The sequence below is a fragment of the Boleophthalmus pectinirostris genome, unplaced genomic scaffold (genome assembly GCF_026225935.1).
Source record: "Boleophthalmus pectinirostris isolate CB_2022bp ecotype Guang Dong unplaced genomic scaffold, ASM2622593v1 HiC_scaffold_16, whole genome shotgun sequence".
In the NCBI taxonomy this organism is placed as follows: Eukaryota; Metazoa; Chordata; class Actinopteri; order Gobiiformes; family Gobiidae; genus Boleophthalmus; species Boleophthalmus pectinirostris.
In genome coordinates, this window is record NW_026571095.1 from 37,749,450 (window position 1) to 37,770,127 (window position 20,678).

At 44.9% G+C, this 20,678-nt stretch overlaps 1 protein-coding gene across 1 annotated transcript; it reads right to left on the reverse strand.

Moving 5' to 3' along the window:
- Positions 1-4,323: 4,323 nt before the first annotated feature.
- LOC110162564 (neuropilin-1a-like) lies at positions 4,324-20,247 on the reverse strand. The gene is made up of 8 exons (XM_055151422.1): positions 20,234-20,247; positions 20,050-20,145; positions 19,932-19,964; positions 19,799-19,879; positions 19,681-19,713; positions 19,447-19,628; positions 7,018-7,245; positions 4,324-4,514 (listed from the first exon to the last, which is right to left on the reverse strand). The coding sequence occupies exons 1-8, from the start codon at positions 20,245-20,247 to the stop codon at positions 4,324-4,326; spliced, it is 858 nt and encodes a 285-aa protein (XP_055007397.1).
- Positions 20,248-20,678: the final 431 nt, after the last annotated feature.

The window sequence follows — 20,678 nt, forward strand, 5'->3', positions numbered from 1 at the left end:
TCGGACTTTAGACCCAAACCCAGAGCTGCTCCTCAGAGAACACGAGGAACTCACAGAAGAACCAGGAACGTCTTAAATGAAAACATCTCCACAAACACCACAGGAGAACATCCCACAGGAGAACATCCCACAGGAGAACATCCCACAGGAGAACATCCCACAGGAGAACATTCCACAGGAGAACATCCCACAGGAGAACATCCCACAGGAGAACATTCCACAGGAGAACATTCCACAGGAGAACATTCACAGGAGAACATCCCACAGGAGAACATCCTACAGGAGAACATTCCACAGGAGAACATTCCACAGGAGAACATCCCACAGGAGAACATCCCACAGGAGAACATTCCACAGGAGAACATCCCACAGGAGAACATCCCACAGGAGAACATCCACAGGAGAACATTCCCACAGGAGAACATCCCACAGGAGAACATCCCACAGGAGAACATTCCACAGGAGGTCAGCAGGGGGCAGCGAGGGGCAGAGGGCAAACATAACTCACAACTTTACGAGGTACATGTGTGAAGAAGAGGAGGAGGAGGAGGAGATGAAGAAGAGGAGATGAAGATGAAGAAGTGAAGAAAGATGAAGAGAGAGAAGATGAAGATGAAGAGAAGTGAAGAAGATGAAGAAGAGGAAGATGAAGAGAGAGAGAAGATGATGAGAGGAGATGAAGATGAGAGATGAAGTGAAGAGATGAAGATGAAGATGAAGAAGGAGAAAAGAGAAGAGATGAAGATGAAGAGAGAAGAAGAAGAAGAGAGATGAAGATGAAGAAGAAGAAGAGAGAGAAGAGGAGGAGATGAAGATGAAGAAGTGAAGAAGATGAAGATGAAGAAGAAGATAAGAGGAGGAGAAGATGAAGATGAAGAAGAGGAGGAGATGAAGATGAAGAGATGAGGAGGAGATGAAGATGAAGATGAAGAGGAGGAGGAGATGAAGATGAAGAGGAGGAGGAGATGAAGATGAAGAGGAGGAGATGAAGATGAAGAGGAGGAGATGAAGATGAAGAGGAGGAGATGAAGATGAAGATGAAGATGAAGATGAAGATGAAGATGAAGAGCAGTTCCTCACAGACCCTGGACCTCCTCACTTCAGTTTGTTCTCGTGACGTCAGAGGAAAAATCTGAGTTTCAGTTTCAGGTTCAGAATTATTTTCACCAAAACTGATGTTAAAGTTTTGACCTGAACTTTAGAATCTTTGACCTTCAGCGAATAAATTACAACAAAATAAATAAATAAATAAATAAACTAAATCTTGAGTTTTTTTTTTATCTCAAATCCTGAACTCAGGTTCTGCTCGACCAACATGAACTTGTTCTTGTGTTTAACAGTTTTTTTTAGTAAAACAAAATAAATAGTTTAATGTAAAAGTTTTATAGTTTCATCTCTTCTCTGTCTCAGTGTCTGTGTGTCTCAGTGTCTCTGTGTCTCAGTGTCTCAGTGTCTCAGTGTCTCTGTGTCTCTGTGTCTCAGTGTCTCAGTGTCTCTGTCTCTGTGTCTCAGTGTCTCAGTGTCTCTGTGTCTCAGTGTCTCTGTGTCTCTGTGTCTCTGTGTCTCAGTGTCTCTGTGTCTCAGTGTCTCTGTGTCTCTGTCTCAGTCAGTGTCTCAGTGTCTCTGTGTCTCAGTGTCTCAGTGTCTCTGTGTGTCTCTGTGTCTCAGTGTCTCAGTGTCTCTCTGTCTCAGTGTCTCTGTCTCAGTGTCTCAGTGTCTCTGTGTCTCAGTGTCTCGTGTCTCTGTGTCTCAGTGTCTCAGTGTCTCTGTGTCTCTGTGTCTCAGTGTCTCTGTGTCTCAGTGTCTCTGTGTGTCTCAGTGTCTCTGTGTCTCAGTGTCTCAGTGTCTCTCTGTCTCAGTGTCTCTCTCAGTGTCTCAGTGTCTCTGTGTCTCAGTGTCTCTGTGTCTCTGTCTCAGTCTCTGTGTCTGTGTGTCTCAGTGTCTCTGTCTCAGTGTCTCAGTGTCTCTGTGTGTCTCTGGTCTCGTGTGTCTCTAGTGTCTCTCTCTGTGTCTGTTGTGTCTCTGTGTCTCAGTGTCTCTGTGTCTCTGTCTCAGTCTCTGTGTCTCAGTGTCTCAGTGTCTCTCTGTCTCAGTGTCTCAGTGTCTCTGTCTCTGTGTCTCAGTGTCTCAGTGTCTCTGTGTCTCAGTGTCTCTCTGTCTCTGTCTCTCTGTCTCAGTGTCTCTCTGTCTCAGTGTCTCTGTGTCTCTGTGTCTCTGTGTCTCTGTCTCTAGTGTCTCAGTGTGTCTCTGTGTCTCAGTGTCTCAGTGTCTCAGTGTCTCTGTGTCTCAGTGTCTCTGTCTCAGTGTCTCTGTGTCTCAGTGTCTGTGTCTCAGTGTCTCTGTGTCTCAGTCTCTGTGTCTCTGTGTCTCAGTGTCTCTCTGTCTCAGTCTCTGTGTCTCAGTGTCTCTGTGTCTCTGTGTCTCAGTGTCTCTGTCTCAGTGTCTCTGTGTCTCAGTGTCTCTGTCAGTGTTCTCGTGTCTCGTGTCTCAGTCTCTGTCTCAGTGTCTCTGTCTGTGTCTCTGTCTGTGTCTCTGTGTCTCTCTGTCTCAGTGTCTCTCTGTCTCAGGTCTCTGTCTCTGTGTGTCTCAGTGTCTCCCTGTCTCTCAGTGTCTCAGTGTCTCTCTGTCTCAGTGTCTCAGTGTCTCTCTGTCTCTGTGTCTCAGTGTCTCTGTGTCTCAGTGTCTCAGTGTCTCTGTCTCTGTCTCTGTCTCTGTGTCTCTGTGTCTCAGTGTCTCTCTGTCTCAGTGTCTCTGTGTCTCAGTGTCTCTCTGTCTCTGTGTCTCTGTGTCTCAGTGTCTCAGTGTCTCAGTGTCTCTGTGTCTCAGGTCTCTGTCTCAGTGTCTCTGTAGTGTCTCTCAGTGTCTCTCTGTCTCAGTGTCTCTGTGTCTCAGTGTCTCTGTGTCTCAGTCTCTCAGTGTCTCTCAGTGTCTCTCTGTCTCAGTGTCTCTGTCTCAGTGTCTCAGTGTCTCTCTGTCTCAGTGTCTCAGTGTCTCTGTCTCAGTGTCTCTGTCTCAGTGTCTCAGTGTCTCTCTGTCTCATGTCTCTGTTCAGTCTCAGTGTCTCAGTGTCTCAGTCTCTGTGTCTCAGTGTCTCTCTGTCTCAGTGTCTCAGTGTCTCAGTGTCTGTCTCTCTGTCTCTGTCTCTGTCTCAGTGTCTCAGTGTCTCTGTGTCTCAGTGTCTCTGTGTCTCAGTGTCTCTGTCTCAGTGTCTCTGTCTGTCTCTGTGTCTCAGTGTCTCTGTCTCTGTCTCAGTGTCCTGTGTCTCAGTGTCTCTGTGTCTCAGTGTCTCAGTGTCTCTGTCTCTGTCTCAGTGTCTCTGTGTCTCTGTCTCTCAGTGTCTCAGTGTCTCTGTGTCTCAGTGTCTCTGTCTCAGTGTCTCAGTGTCTGTCTCAGTGTCTCTGTGTCTCTCAGTGTCTCTGTCTCAGTGTCTCAGTGTGTCTCTGTCTCTGTGTCTCAGTGTCTCAGTGTCTCTGTCTCAGTGTCTCTGTCTCAGTGTCTCTCTGTGTGTCTCAGTGTCTCTCTGTCTCAGTGTCTCTGTGTCTCAGTGTCTCAGTGTCTGTGTGTCCCAGTGTCTCTCTGTCTCAGTGTCTCTGTGTCTCAGTGTCTCTGTGTCTCTGTCTCTGTGTCTCTGTGTCTCAGTGTCTCAGTGTCTCAGTGTCTCTGTGTCTCTGTGTCTCAGTGTCTCTGTGTCTCAGTGTCTCAGTGTCTCTGTGTCTCTGTGTCTCTGTGTCTCTCTGTCTCAGTGTCTCAGTGTCTCAGTGTCTCTGTGTCTCTGTGTCTCAGTGTCTCAGTGTCTCTCTGTCTCTGTCTCAGTGTCTCTGTGTCTCAGTGTCTCAGTGTCTCTGTCTCAGTGTCTCTGTGTCTCAGTGTCTCTGTCTCTGTCTCTGTCTCAGTGTCTCAGTGTCTCTGTGTCTCAGTGTCTCAGTGTGTCTCAGTGTCTCAGTGTCTCTGTCTCTGTCTCAGTGTCTCTGTGTCTCTCTGTCTCTGTGTCTCAGTGTCTCAGTGTCTCTGTCTCTGTGTCTCAGTGTCTCTGTCTCTGTGTCTCTGTGTCTCTGTGTCTCAGTGTCTCAGTGTCTCTGTGTCTCTGTCTCAGTGTGTCTCTGTCTGTCTCTGTGTCTCAGTGTCTCTGTCTGTCTCAGTGTCTCTGTGTCTCTGTCTCTGTCTCTGTGTCTCAGTGTCTCAGTGTCTCTCTCAGTGTCTCTGTGTCTCAGTGTCTCTGTCTCAGTGTCTGTGTCTCTGTGTCTCAGTGTCTCTGTGTCTCAGTGTCTCTGTGTCTCTGTCTCAGTGTCTCTGTCTCTCTCTGTGTCTCAGTGTCTCAGTGTCTCAGTGTCTCAGTGTCTCACCGGAGGCGTGGTGTCCTGGCGGGGAGCTTCTCTCTCGGATGGTGTAGTTGGCGGAGAATCCTTCTCTGGAGATGGCGTTGTCCGTGGTGATGGTCATGGACAGAATCCCGGTGTGAGACACGATCCGACCCGGAGACTTCTGACCACAGAACCTCCCGATGTGAGGGCCCACTGCGAAGACCAAGACCAGGACTCAACCAAGACTGGACCAGGACCAGGACCAAGACCAGGACTGAACCAGGACTAAACCACTAAACCAGGTCTAAACCAGGACTAAACCAGGACTAAACCAGGTCTAAACCAGGACTAAACCAGGACTAAACCAGGACTGAACCAGAGCATAGTTAAAGCTCCACTGTGGGACATTTCCTCACATTAAACAGGGTTAAATGTAATAAAAATACTCTCTTTGTCGCTAAGGTCTAAATAATTTATCTGCGTCTCATTTCTAACGACGTCGTCTCCTGTTTTCGTTCCTCGTGACTCGTCTCCGTCCCGTCTCGGCCTTAGTAACAGCGCACGTCTAAAAATACCCACAATTCCCTGTTTTTCCGTGTTTTTCCGAGTGGCTCCGTGTCATCCGTCTTGTCTGGTTTGGCCTACTTCCTCCTGGTTCTGCTCCAGGAGGCCACATCCTTCAAAACATCCCCACGTCCCTGCACCTCTGGAGGGCACTCATCCATCAGACCCCCCCCTGCACCTGCCACAGTATCCCCCAGACGAGGCACTCATCCAGGGTACAAAACATCCATCCAGACCCCCCCTTCACTCTCCATGTTAATCCCCCAGACGAGGCACTCATCCTGGGTAAGAAATATCCATCCAGACCCCCCCTACATCCAACACACTATACCCAAAATGAGGCACTCTTTCTGGGAATGACACATCCATCCACAACCCCCCTACGCCCAACACACTGTCCCCGAAACGAGGCTCTTATCTGGGGTTTGAAACATCCATCCAGACCCCCCTTCACCCTCCATGTTTATCCCCAAGACGAGGCACTCTTTCTGGGTACAAAACATCCATCCAGACCCCTCCTGCACCTCCACGCGATCCCCAAGACGAGGCACTCATCCAGGGAACAAAACATCTGTCCAGACCCCCTCATACTCAACACACTATCCACAAAATGAGGCACTCTTTCTGGGGTTTGAAACATCCATCCAGACCCCCCTTCACCCTCCATGTTTATCCACGAGACGAGGCACTCATCCTGGGTACGAAACATCCATCCAGACCCCCCCCGATCCTCCACGCTATCCCCGAGACAAGGCACTCTTTCTGGGTTAAAAACATCCAGCCACACCCTCCTTTCACTCTCTACGCTATCCCAGAAACGAGGCACTCATCCTGGGTACGAAACATCCATCCAGAACCCCCCCTTCGCCTAACACGCTATCCCCGAAATGAGGCGCTCTTTCTGGGTATGAAACATCCATCCACAACCCCCTGCACCTGCCACAGTATCCCTGAGACGAGGCACTCATCCAGGGTACAAAACATCCATCCAGACCCCCCCTGCAACTCCACTCTATCCCAAGATGAGGCACTTTTTCTGGGTTAGAAACATCCATCCACACACCCCCTTTCCCTCTCCATGTTATCCCCAAGACGAGGCACTCATCCTGGGCATGAAACATCCATTCAGAACCCCCTACGCCCAACACTCTATCCCCAAAACGAGGGGCTGTGTCTGGGTAAGTGAGACGTCCATCCAGACCCTCCCTCCATCCAAATCTCTATCCCCAAGACGGAGAACATTTTATGGGTGAGCGACATCCACAGTGCCCCCCTGCACCCGCCACACTTTGCCCAGGACGAGGCTCTCTTTCTGGGTAAGAGACATCCATCCAGACCCCCCCCCTCACTCTGACAAACTGTCCCCACAACAGGTCACTTTCTCTGGGTGAGCTCCAGATCTGAGTCCCTCCACGTTCAGCTCCGGAGGGCACACATCCATCCACACGACCCCCAACACCAGGCACTGTGTCTGGGTACGAGACAACCACCCACCCCCCTGGTCCTCCACCGGTTTAGTCCTGGTTTAGTTCTGGTCCTGGTTTAATCCAAGTACTTGTTTAGTCCTGGTTTAGTCTTAGTACTGGTTTAGTTCTGGTTTAGTCTTAGTACTTGTTTAGTCCTGGTTTAGTCTTGGCTTAGTCCTAGTCCTGGTTTAGTCTTAGTACTGGTTTAGTTCTGGTGTAGTCCTGGTTTAGTCCTGTTTAAGTCTTAGTCCTGGTTTAGTACTGGTCCTGGTTTAGTCCCGGTGTAGTCGTAGTACTTGTTTAGTCCTGGTTTAGTCTTGTCTTAGTCCTAGTCCTGGTTTAGTCTTAGTACTGGTTTAGATCTGGTTTAGTCCTGGTCCTGGTGTAGTCCTAGTACTTGTTTAGTCCTGGTTTAGTTCTGGTTTAGTCTTGGTTCAGTCCTGGTTTAGTCCTGGTTTAGTCCTGGTCCTGGTTCAGTCCTGGTTTAGTCCTGGTTTAGTCCAAGTACTTGTTTAGTCCTGGTTTAGTCCTGATGTAGTCCTAGTCCTGATTTAGTACTTGTTTAGTCCTGGTTTTAGTCCTGGTCCTTGTTTAGTCCTGGTTCAGTCCTGGTCCTTGTTTAGTCCGGGTTCAGTCCTGGTCCTGGTCCAGTCCTAAATAGACCCCTCTTAGTCCCGCCCTCGGACCTGCGGGGAATCCGTCCCAGATCTCGAGCCAGTCGAAGCGGCACAGCGCCCCCGGTGGAGACGTGGTGTCGGGCTCCATGTCGAACGTCTCGAACTCCACCACGATGTCGGACGTCTGCGGCGCCGTCACCATCAGCGTGCACTCCAGGTTGTTCGGGTATTTGTCCGGAAACCCCGGCGTGACCAGGCGACCCTGCGGCGCCGTGAAGTTACGAGAACACTCCGGACCTGAGGGTCATATAGAGTTATATAGAGTTATATAGAGTTATATAGAGTTATATAGAGTTATATAGAGTCATATATTAGAGTTATATAGAGTTATATAGAGTTATAAGTGTTATATATATAGAGTTATATAGAGTATATAAGATATATATAGTCATATAGAGTTATATAGAGTTATAGAGAGTCATATAGAAGTTATATTATATAGAGTCATATAAGAGTTATATAGAGTTAATAGGTTATATAGAGTATATAGTTATATAGAGTTATATATATAGAGTTATATATATAGAGTATATATAGTTATATATAGAGTTATATATAGAGTATATAGAGTTATAGAGTCATATAGAGTCATATAGAGTTATATAGAGTTATATAGTCATATAGAGTTATATAGAGTTATATAGAGTTATATAGAGTTATATAAGGTCATATAGAGTTATATAGAGTTATATATATAGAGTTATATAGAGTTATATAGAGTTATATAGAGTTATAGAGTTATATAGAGTTATATAGAGTTATATTAGAGTCATATAGAGTTATATTAGTATATTATAGAGAGTTATATAGAGTCATATAGAGTTATAGAGTCATATAGAGTTATATAGAGTTATATATATATAGAGTCATCATATAGAGTTATATAGAGTTATATAGAGATATATAGAGGTTTATAGAGTTATAAGAGTATATAGAGATATATTAGAGGTCAATATAGAGTATAATGAGTTATATAACCCTTTGGTCCATGAGTTTTTTTCTTGTTTCTCGCGTTGTTTATTGAGTTTGTTTTCATATAGAAGTTGTATGTTGTTTGAGTTATATAGAGTCGTTGTAGTTATTTGAGTGTTTGTTCTCGTCGTCGTCGTTGTGTTTGTCGTCGTCGTCGTTGTGTTTTTGTTCGTTTGTTTTCTCGTTCGTCGTTGTTTTTTTTGTTTGTTTCTCGTCGTCTCGTTGTTTTTTTGTGTTTCCTCGTTCGTGTTGTTTGTTTCTCGTCGTCGTCGTTGTGTTTTCTGTTGTTTCTCGTCGTTGTGTTTTTTGTTGTTTGTTTCTCGTCGTCGTCGTTGTGTTTCTGTTGTTTGTTTCTCGTCGTCGTGTGTTTTTGTTGTTTGGTCTCGTCGTCGTTGTGTTTCTGTTGTTTGTTTCTCGTCGTCGTCGTTGTGTTTCTGTTGTTTGTTTCTCGTCGTCGTCGTTGTGTTTCTGTTGTTTGTTTCTCGTCGTCGTGTTTTTGTTGTTTGTTTCTCGTCGTCGTTGTGTTTCTGTCGTCGTTGTCGTTTGTGTTTTGTTGTTTGTTTCTCGTCGTCGTTGTGTTTTTGTTGTTTGTTTCTCGTCGTCGTTGTGTTTCTGTTGTTTGTTTCTCGTCGTCGTGTTTCTGTTGTTTTGTTTCTCGTCGTTGTGTTTCTGTCGTTTGTTTCTCGTCGTCGTTGTGTTCTGTTGTTTGTTTCTCGTCGCGTTGTGTGTTTCTGTTTGTTTTTTCTGTTTTGTCGTCGTCGTCGTTGTTTTGTTTTGTGTTTTGTTCTCTCGTCGTCGTCGTTGTGTTTTTGTTGTTTGTTTCTCGTCGTCGTCGTTGTGTGTTTTTGTTGTTTGTTTCTCGTCGTCGTTGTGTTTCTGTTGTTTGTTTCTCGTCGTCGTTGTTGTTTTTTGTCGTCGTCGTTGTTTTCGTTGTTGTTTTCGTGTTGTTTTTTGTTGTTTGTTTCTCCGTCGTTGTGTTGTTGTTTCTCGTTTCTCGTCGTCGTTGTGTTTTTGTTGTTTGTTTCTGTCGTTGTGTTTTTGTTGTTTGTTTCTCGTCTGTCGTTGTTTGTGTTTTTTTGTGTTTGTTTCTCGTCGGTCGCTGTTTTTTGTTGTTTGTTTCTCGTGTGCTGTGTTTTTGTTGTTTGTTTCTCGTCGTCGTCGTTGTTTTTTTTGTTTTTTTATTCGTTGTGTTTTTGTTGTTTGTTTCTCGTCGTCTTGTGTTTCTGTTGTTTGTTTCTCGTCGTCGTTGTGTTTCTGTTGTTTGTTTCTCGTCGTCGTTGTTGTGTTCTCGTCGTTTGTTTCTCGTCGTCGTTGTGTTCGTGTTTGTTTCTCGTCGTCGTTTGTGTTTTGTTGTTTGTTTCTCGTTGTTGTGTTTTGTTGTTTTTCGTCGTCGTGTGTGGTTTTTCGGTTTTTGTTGTTTGTTTCTCCTCTGTCGTCGTCGTTGTTTTTGTTGTTTGTTCTCGTCGTCGTCGTGTGTTGTTTGTTTGTCGTTGTTTCTTTTGTTGTTTGTTTCTCGTCGTCGTTGTGTTTCTGTTGTTGTTTGTCGTTCGTCTCGTTGTTTTGTGTGTTTCTCGTCGTCGTGTGTTTTTGGTGTTTGTTTCTCTGTCGTCGTCGTCGTCTGTTGTTTGTTTTCTCGTCGTCGGTCGTCGTGTTTCTGTTGTTTGTTTCTCGTCGTCGTCGTTGTGTTTCTGTTGTTTTTCTCGTCGTCGTTGTGTTCTCTGTTCGTTGTGTTTTGTTTCGTCGTCGTTCGTTGTGTTGTGTTGTTTGTCGTGTTTGTTGTTTGTTTCTCGTCGTCGTCGTGTTTTTGTTGTTTGTTTCTCGTTGTTGTGTTTTTGTTGTTTGTTTCTCGTCGTCGTCGTGTTTTTGTTGTTTGTTTCTCGTCGTCGTTGTGTTTTTGTTGTTTGTTTCTCGTCGTCGTTGTGTTTCTGTTGTTTGTTTCTCGTCGTCGTTGTGTTTTTGTTGTTTGTTTCTCGTTTTGTGTTTCTGTTTTTGTTCTCGTCGTCGTCGTTGTGTTTCTTGTTGTTTGTTTTGTGTTTGTTTCTCCTCGTCGTTGTGTTTTTGTTGTTTGTTTCTCTCGTCGTTGTGTTTTTTGTTGTTTGTTTCTCGTTTGTGTTTTTGTGTTTGTTCTCGTCGTCGTTGTGTTTCTGTTGTTTGTTCTCGTTCGTCGTGTGTTTTTGTTGTTGTTTTCGTCGTCGTTGTGTTTTTGTTGTTTGTTCTCGTTCGTCGTTGTGTTTTTGTTGTTTGTTTCTCGTCGTCGTTGTGTTTCTGTTGTTTGTTTTCTCGTTGTTGTGTTCTGTGTGTTGTTTCTCGTCGTGTCGTTGTTTCTGTTGTTTGTTTCTCGTCGTCGTTGTGTTTCTGTTGTTTGTTTCTCGTCGTCGTCGTTGTGTTTTTGTTGTTTGTTTCTCGTCGTCGTTTGTTTTTGTTGTTTGTTTCTCGTCGTCGTTGTGTTTCTGTTGTTTGTTTCTCGTCGTCGTCGTTGTGTTTTTGTTGTTTGTTTCTCGTCGTCGTCGTGTGTTTTTGTTGTTTGTTTCTCGTCGTCGTTTGTTTTGTTGTTTGTTTCTCGTCGTTGTGTTTTTGTTGTTTGTTTCTCGTCGTCGTTGTGTTTCTGTTGTTTGTTTCTCGTCGTCGTTGTTGTGTTTTGTTGTTTGTTTCTCGTCGTCGTTGTGTTTCTGTTGTTTGTTTCTCGTCGTCGTGTTGTGTTTCTGTTGTTTGTTTCTCGTCGTCGTTGTGTTTCTGTTGTTTGTTTCTCGTCGTCGTTGTCGTCGTTTTTTTGTTTGTTTCTCTCGTCGTCGTTGTGTTTTGTTGTGTTTCTCGTCGTCGTTGTGTTTTGTTGTTTGTTTCTCGTCGTCGTCGTTGTGTTTTTGTTTGTTTTCTCGTCGTCGTGTTTTTGTTGTTTGTTTCTCGTCGTCGTCTGTGTTTTGTTGTTTGTTCGTCGTCGTCGTCGTTGTTGTTTTGTTGTTGTTTCTCGTCGTCTCGTTGTGTTTCGTGTTTTTCTGTTTTCTCGTCGTTGTGTTTTTGTTGTTTGTTTTCTCGTCGTCGTCGTTGTGTTGTCTCGTCGTGTGTTTTGTTTCTCGTCGTCGTGTTGTTGTTCGTCGTTGTTGTGTTTGTTGTTTGTTTTCTCGTCGTCGTGTGTTTGTGTTGTTTTGTTTCTCGTCGTCGTCGTGTTTTTGTTGTTTCGTCGTCGTCGTGTGTTGTTTTTGTGTTTCTTGTTGTTTGTTTCTCGTCGTCGTCTGTTGTTTGTTTCTCGTTTGTTTCTCGTCGTCGTTGTGTTTTTGTTGTTGTTTCTCGTCGTCGTTGTGTTTGTTGTTTGTTTCTCGTCGTGTCTGTTTTGTTGTTTTGTTTCGTGTCGTCGTCGTTGTGTTTTTGTTGTTTGTTTCTCGTCGTCGTCGTTGTGTTTCTGTTGTTTGTTTCTCGTCGTCGTTGTGTTTTTGTTGTTTGTTTCTCGTCGTCGTCGTTGTGTTTCTGTTGTTTGTTTCTCGTCGTCGTCGTGTTTCTGTTGTTTGTTTCTCGTCGTGTCGTTGTGTTTCTGTTGTTTGTTTCTCGTCGTCGTCTGTCTGTCGTCGTTCTCGTCGTCGTCGTTTGGTTTGTTTGTTTCTCGTCGTCGTCGTTGTGTTTCTGTTGTTTGTTTCTCGCGTCGTCGTTGTGTTTTGTTGTTTGTTTCTCGTCGCGTCGTGTTTTGTTGTTTGTTTCTCTCGTCGTCGTCTCGTGTTTTGTTGTTTGTTCGTCGTCGTCGTTGTGTTTTTGTTGTTTGTTTCTCGTCGTCGTTGTGTTTCTGTTGTTTGTTTCTCGTCGCGCTGTTGTTGTTGTTTCTTCGATCGTCGTCTCGCCGTGTGTTTTGTTGTTCTCGTCGTCGTGTCTTTGTTCTCTCGTTCGTTCATGTGCTGGCTGGAGGAGTTTTTAGTCCTGGACTCTGCTCCTCAGAGTCTGGGCTTCGTGTCGTTGTTTTTTTCTCCTTCTCACGTTTGTGCTGAGTTGTTTTTCTTAAAGCTGCTTTACCTGAATTCACCCTCCAGATCAATAAAAATATCTGTGTGTCTAAAATATGAAACAGACCTGTTCTGTGGCTGCAGGAGAAAAGAAAAAACACCAAGAAACTCCTTAAATAAGAGTTTAGTTGGTTTAGTCCTGGTTTAGACCTGGTTTAGTCCTGGTTTAGTCCTGGTTTAGTCTGCGGTTTAGTCCTGGTTAGTCCTGGTTTACCCTGGTTTAGACCTGGTTAGTCCTGGTTTAAGACCTGGTTAGTCTGGTTTAGACCTCCCTGGTTTAGTCCTGGTTTAGACCTGGTTTAGTCCTGGTTTAGTCCTGGTTTAGACCTGGTTTAGTCCTGGTTTAGACCTGTTTTGGTCCTGATTTAGTGCTGTGTAGGTGAAAGGTCGGGGGTCACAGGGTCACAAGTTTCAAAGCTTCAGTCGTTTGAAGTTGAAGCTTCACATCAGTCACTTTAACAGAGACTCAACCAGGACCAGGGACCAGACCAGGACCAGGACCAAGACCGGAGACCGGACCAGTGACCAAGACCAGACCGAGAGCGCCCGGACCAGGAAGACAAAGACCAGGACCCGTAAGACGGGAGAGACTCAGACAGGACCAAGCCGAACGCAGGAACCAAAAGACCGAGACCGAGAACCCCAGACAAGACCTAGGACGAAGACAGACCAGACCAGGACCAAGACCAACCAGACCGACCAGGACCGAGACCAGGACCAGACCGACCAGGACCAAGACCGAGACCAAGACTAAGACTAAGACTAGACTAAGACTAAGACTAAGACCAGACACCAGAAAATGTTTGGTTTAAATCCACTTTAACGTGTGTGTTGCGTCTCCATGTTAACCGCTGAACATTCCGCCATACACAGGCATACAGGACACCCCCGCGTTCGCCCGCGAGAGTCAGGCTGCGCTGCGATTGGTCAAACCGCAGCCGCATGTGTTTCAGTTTAGGAAGTCTTCAATGACACGGCGAATCGACCGTCGACCGCGGGAATGTGGCGAGGGGGCGGGGCCTGAGGTTAGAGGGGGCGGGGCCTGAGGTTAAAGGGGGCGGGGCCTGAGACTGTGTTGGTGTTTCACAGTGTCTTTATTTAACCTGAGTGTCTGTTTTCTCCTGGAAAATACAAAAATAAACAGAGCGTCTCATTTTTCCCATCGACTTACAAAAAAACAAACAAAGACATTAAAGTGCAGCGGGAGGGAGGGAGGAGTCAGGGGCTGCATTAATATTTAATGTTTGGAAAAGTCTGTGGGGAAAAAAATAATGGAGAAAATGGAAATAATGGAAAAAATAATGGAAAAAATTATGGAGAAAAAAATATGGAAAAAATTGAAAAAAAAAATGAAAAAAATGGGAAAAAAAAAAAAATAAAAATTTAAGTGATGGAAAAAATAAATAAAATAATGGAGAAAAAAATGGAAGTAAAAAATATGGAAAAAATTGAAAAAATAAATGAAAAAAAAAAAGGAAAAAAATTTAAAAAGGAATTTTTAATGGAAAAAAATAGAAGTAATGGAAAAATAATAAAAATTATGGAAAAAATTATTAAAATATTGGAAAAAATCATGGGAAAAAATGGAAATAATGAAAAAAAGAAAAAAAAAAAATTGAAAGGAAAATGTGGAAAAAAGTAAAAGGAAAACATAGAAACAGTGAAAAAAAAAGATAACAGAAATTTGACTTTGAGCACTGTGCGGTTTTTTCCGATTGGCTGAAGACGGAGCCAATGACACGAGCAGAAGCGGCAGCAGGGTCTGGAGGGGGCGTGTCCGTGCGGCGAGGGGGGCGGCGAGGGGGGCGTGCGGCGAGGGGGCGTGTCCGTGCGGCGAGGGGGCGTGTCCGTGCGGCGAGGCGGTCACGGTCACGGTCACGGTTTGGTGAATGACAGGGCCGAGCGCAGACAGATTAAAGAAGAAGATTCTCCCAAAACGCTTCAGTCCAACTTTAAAAATATTTTTTTTATCTGAGAACCGAGAGCGAGAGGTTTAAAAGAACGAAGACGAGGAAGAAGAAGAAGAAGAAGAAGAAGAAGAAGAAGAAGAGAACCACAACGATTAGGGGAACGAGAGAGAGAGAGAGGAGGGGCAGAAGAGAGGGATGAGGAGGAGGAGGAGAGGTTCTACCTGTTTTGAACCTGTGTAATTTGTTTCAGTCTGAACCTAAATCACACCCAGGAGGAGGAGGCATTTAGTCCTGGTTTAGTCCTGGTTTAGACCTGGTTTAGTCCTGGTTTTTAGTCCCTGGTTTAGACCCTGGTTTTGTCCTGGTTAGTCCTGGTTTAGACCTGGTTTAGTCCCTGGTTTACCTGGTTTAGACCTGTAGACCTACCTGGTTTGAACCTGTGTAATTTGTTGGTTCCTCAGACCCAGGGGAGTAGCACACAACACAGACACACACACAACACACACACACAACACACAACAACACACACACACACACACACACACACACACACACACACACACGACACACACACACACACACACACACACACACACACACACACACACACACACACACACACAGCTGCAGTTTGACTCATTTGTTGTGTTTTATTCTTAAACACAGATTCATCTCAGTGTCGCACAAACAAGGACGAAGAGCAGCTCCACTCCTCCTCCACATCATCACTCCATCCTCCTCCACTCCTCCTCCACATCATCACTCCATCCTCCTCTCTCCTCCTCCATCCACTCCCTCCCCACTCATCTCCATCACTCCACATCTCACTCCATCCTCCACTCCTCCTTCACATCATCACTCCATCCTCCACTCCTCCTCCACATCACTCCATCCTCCTCCACTCCTCCACTCCCCATCCTGCCTCCTCCACATCACTCCATCCTCCACTCCTCCTCCACATCATCACTCCATCCTCCACTCCTCCTCCACATCATCACTCCATCCACTCCTCCACACATCACTCCATCTCACTCCTCCTCCTCACATCATCCATCCTCCATCCTCATCCACCTCCACTCCTCCACTCCTCCACTCCTCCTCACCATCATCACTCCATCCTCCTCCCACATCATCCTCCATCCACATCATCACTCCATCCTCTCCACACTCCTCCTCCCATCATCATCACTCCATTCCTCCTCCACTCTCCTCCTCCTCCACAATCTCACTTCCACTCCTCTCACTCCTCAGTTCCTCCTCCGTTCCTCCTCACACACTCATCCTCCACTCCTCTCAGCACCTCCCCTCCTCCTCCTCCTCAGCTCCTCATCCTCCTCCTCCTCATCCTCCTCCACCCTCCTCCTCCTGACACTCCTCCTCTCCTCAGTTCCTCCTCCTCTTCCCCTCAGTTCCTCCTCAGTTCCTCCTCCTCCTCCTCAGTTCCTCCTCCTCCTCCTCAGTTCTCCTCAGTTCCTCCTCAGTTCCTCCTCTCCTCACACAGGTGTGAATGATCGACATTTACACATGTCATTAATTACCGCGGTGCAACATTTACCACTTAAAGACCAAAGTCCAGCTCACGGTCGTGCGTCAAATCCTCTTAAATGTTTTAATTCAGAGTCAAATCGACGCAGACGAGAAGTTCTGTCATTTATCGTCTTCACGTCGACTCTACACACTTTTCCAGAGCTGCACTTTCAAATCCAGATCCATAAATCAGAAACGACGGCGACAGCGGCAGAGAAAGACGAGAGACAGTTTGTATTTTTACTGTTAGAACGTCAAAAAAACCTCCAGACTTTAGATGTGACGAGAAGAACCAGAAGAACCAGAAGAACCAGGAAGAACCAGAAGAACCAGAAGATCAGGAAACGTCGTCTGAACAAACAGGATTTAAACGGAGTCGAGTCGGACCTGAGTTTAATCTTCTCAAGATTCACACTCAACTTTTACATCCTGAAATAAATCGAAGTTTCCTCCAGATCGAGTTTGATCAGAATCACAACGACCACGAAAGAACCAAACACCAACTAAACACTTTACTCTCTTTTTACTCTCATTACTCTCTCTCTCTTTTCTCTCTTCTCTTCTCTCTCTTTCTCTCTCTCTTTCTCTCTCTCTCTCTCTCTCTCTCTCTTCTCTCTCTTTTCTCTCTCTCTCTCTTTTCTCTCTCTCTCTCTCTCTTCTCTTGTGTTTTTTGTGTAAAACTCGTCGTCCGTTTTTTCGTTCTGTGTTTTATGTTTGTGGTTAAACTGAGTCTGATTCCTCAAACAAAACAGGAAACCACAAGCCCCCAGTACAAATACTACAAATACTACAAATACTACTACAAATACTACAAATACTACTACAATACTACTACAAATACTACAAATACTACTACAAATACAAATACTACAAATACTACTACAAATACTACTACACTACAAATACTACACAAATACTACAAATACTACAAATCTACACACAATACTACATACTGCAAATACACACACAATACAAAATACTACAAATACTACTACTACAAATACTACTCAACTACTATACACAAATACTACTTACAAATACAATACTACAAATACTACAAATACTACTACAAATACTACAAATACTACAAATACAACAACCCACAAACCCCCAGTACACCTCCAAATGCTTACAAATACTACTACCAAATACTACAAATACTACAAATACTACTAACAACCCACAAGCCCCCAGTACACCTCCAAATACTACTACAAATACTACTACAAATACTACAAATACTACAAATACTACACTACAACAACCCACAAACCCACAAACCCCCAGTACACCTCCAAATACTACAACTACTACAAATACTGCAGTACAAGTACTACAGTACAGCTGTGTTCAGTTCTCACTCCTCACAGTAAGAAGGTCCCTGGTTCAACTCCCGAGTTTTTCTGTGTGACTTTGTGTGTCTCTCTCTCTCTTCTCTCTCTTCTCTCCTCCCTCTCTTTTCTCTCTCTCTCTCTCTCTCTCTCTCTCTCTCTCTCTCTCTCTTCTCTCCTTCTTATTTCTCTCTCTCTCTCTCTCTCTCTCTCCTCCCTCTCTTTTCTCTCTCTCTTAGTCTCTCTCTCCTCTCTCTCCTCTCTCTCTCTCTTCCTCTCTCTCTCTCTCTCTCTCTCTCTCTTCTCTCCTCCTTATTTCTCTCTCTTCTCTCTCTCTCTCCTCCTCTTTTCTCTTTTCTCTCTCTCTCTTCAGCAGCACAAACAGAAAAAAGTTTAAACAAACAGTTTTTCATTCGACTAAATTGTTTCCATGTTTTTACCAAAAACACCTTTCTCTGCCCACTTTTCCTCTCTCCCTCTCTCTCTTCTCTTCTTCTGTCGCTCCCTCTCTCCTCCTCTGTTCTTCTGGTCATGTCTCCTTTCTTCTCTCCATCCCTCCTTCCTCTCTCTCTCTTCTTTTCCCCACTTTTTGCTCTCTACCCCTCTCCCTCCTCCCCCTCCTCCCCCTCCTCTCCCTCTTCTTCCTCTTCATCTCCTCCTCCTCTTCTTCCTCGGGGGGCAGTTTATTTCGAGTTTCTGTGTCGACTTTTATTGGACCCCCGGGACGCGCCGGAGCGAGAGGAAGACGAGAGGAAGACGAGGAGGAAGACGAGGAGGAAGACGAAGAGGAGGAGGAGGAGGTAAACGCCGCGCCCGATTTAGAGCGACAGATTTGGGTTTCGGCGCTCGGAACGTTTCCCCCGAGAGAACCACATCCAGAACCTGCGTGACGGGCCGAGGTACGAGTCTGTACGAGACTCCGCCCCCACGCGACAACTCTCCACCAAATCTACAGATAATTCTAAAACTGAAATTTTACTTTATTTTATTTTAAATTGTGTTTGTTTAGGCGACATTTCCCGTTATTCTGTGTCTTAACGTCAGATTTAAAGTCGACAGGTCAACAGGCTCCTCTCAGATCACAAGTCTGTACAAACAACACTCACACCGGCTCCTCTCAGATCACAAGTCTGTACAAACAACACTCACACAGGCTCCTCTCAGATCACAAGTCTGCACAACAACATCCTCAGATCACAAGTCTGCTCACACACTCACACAGGCTCCTCTCAGACAAGTCTGCACAACAACAGTCCTCTCAGATCACAAGTCTGCACACACTCACACCGGCTCCTCTCAGATCACAAGTCTGTACAAACAACACTCACACCGGCTCCTCTCAGATCACAAGTCTGCACGAACAACACTCACACCGGCTCCTCTCAGATCACAAGTCTGCACAAGCAACACTCACACAGGCTCCTGCTCATCACAAGTTCACACCGTCAGATCACAAGTCTGTACATCCTCTCAGATCAACAAGTCCTGTCACAAACAACACACATCACACCGGCTCCTCTCAGATCACAAGTCTGTACAAACAACACTCACACCGGCTCCTCTCAGATCACAAGTCTGCACTGATAAGTACAGCTGTAGTTTTGTTTCCGTCCTAAACTTTGCTGAAGTTCACTTTTATTTCTCATCAATGTCGTGGATCAGACACAAGAGCGTTTAAAGCAGCCTCTTTTTTGTTGTGCACGTGGGATTTTTTAAGTTCGGTACGCGATTCGTGACATGATCCGTCCCCGCGAACTCACTTTCAGTACAAACATAAAGGCCCAGTCCAGTAAAAATCTGACATATTTGATGGTTTTTACCTAAAATGATGCAGAATCAAGTTATTAACATTTACACCGTTACAGAACATCAAGAATAGACTACAACACATGAACCAGGACTAAACCAGGACTAAACCAGGACTAAACCTGGACTAAACCAGGACTAAGGTCTAAACCAGGACTAAACCAGGACTAAACCAGGACTCTAAACCAGGACTAAACCAGGACTAAACCAGGAAACCAGGACTGGAACCTGGACTAAACCAGGACTGAACCAGGACTAAACCAGGACTAAACCAGGACTAAACTAGGACTAAACAGGACTAAACCAGGACTAAACCAGGACTGAACCAGGACTAAACCAGGACTAAACCAGGACTAAACTAGGACTAAACTAGGACTAAACCAGGACTAAACCAGGACTGAAGCAGGACTAAACCAGGACTAAACCAGGACTGAACCAGGACTGAACCTGGACTGAACCAGGATTAGTCTTGGACTTGAGAGTGAGATAGAGTTTAGTCCTGGTTTAGCTGTGTTTAGTTCCTGGTTCAGTCCTGGTTTAGTCCTGGTTTAGACCTGGTTTAGACCTGGTTTAGTCCTGGTTTAGACCTTGTTTAGTTTTTAGTCCTGGTTTAGACCTGGTTTAGTCCTTTAGTCCTGGTTCAGTCCTGGTTTAGTCCTGGTTTAGTCCTGGTTCAGTTTCAGTCCTGGTTTGCAGATTTCATGAGTCTGTGCAGGTTGTTTTCAGGTTGGTTTTAAGTTGTAGTTTTATATTTGTTATTTTTTTTATGTCTCACGTCGGGACAAACAACTGCGCAGATAAATCTTGGTGCAGCGTCACTTGTGAGGACATTGATCTGTGTGTAAACTGGATTAAATGAACAGAATATGGAGAGTCTGAGGTATCGTGGGAGGGCATCTGGAGTACCTGTCTTGAAGACCTCGTAGCGGATGGAGAACCCGGCTCCGTGCGTCTCGTAGTCGGACACAAACTTGACGGTGAGCTGAGAGCCGCTCGACACGATCGGAGACGGAGCGATTTTCCCGCAGAACTTCCCGATCATCTGAGCTCCCTCATCCCCACCGTTATACACCTCCACGAAGTCGTACCTGAAGAAGGACACAAACATGAAGTACAAGTACACACAAGTACACAGAGTACAAATACACAATATACACCTCCACGAAGTCATACCTGAAGAAGGACACAAACATGAAGTACAAGTACACACAAGTACACAGAGTACAAATACACAATATACACCTCCACGAAGTCGTACCTGAAGAAGGACACAAACATGAAGTACACACACAAGTACACAGAGTACAAATACACAATATATACCTCCACGAAGTCGTACCTGAAGAAGGACACAAACATGAAGTACAAGTACACACAAGTACACAGAGTACAAATACACAATATACACCTCCACGAAGTCGTACCTGAAGAAGGACACAAACATGAAGTACAAGTACACACAAGTACACAGAGTACAAATACACAATATACACCTCCACGAAGTCATACCTGAAGAAGGACACAAACATGAAGTACAAGTACACACAAGTACACAAGTACACAGAGTACATGAAATACAAGTTATACACCTCCACGAAGTCGTACCTGAAGAAGACACAAACATGAAGTACAAGTACACAAAGTACACAGAGTACAAATACAATACATGATATACACCTCCATGAAGTCATACCTGAAGAAGGACATGCACGTGAAGTACAAGTACACACAAGTACACAGAGTACAACAAGTACACAAGTACACACTACACAAGTACCTGAAGAAGGACAAAGTTATACACTGTAAAGAAGTCGTACCTGAAGAAGGACAAAGCCTGTAAAGTACAAGTACACAAAGTACATGGAGTACAACAAGTACATGTAATACACAAACTACAAAAAATACACAGTCATATCTGCAATCATAATAAAATATAAAGGTGTGTTTAGTCCTGGTTTAGTCCTGGTTTAGTCCTGGTTTAGTCCTGGTTTAGTCCTGGTTTAGTCCTGTTTTTTTATGTTCCACAGTACAGCATTAAACCTTTGGAGACCAAACCAGACCAAGTTACAGGTCAGATCTGTGGAGAGGGAGCGGAGAGGGAAGGGAGGAATGGAGCAGAGAAGAGAGAGAAGGAACGA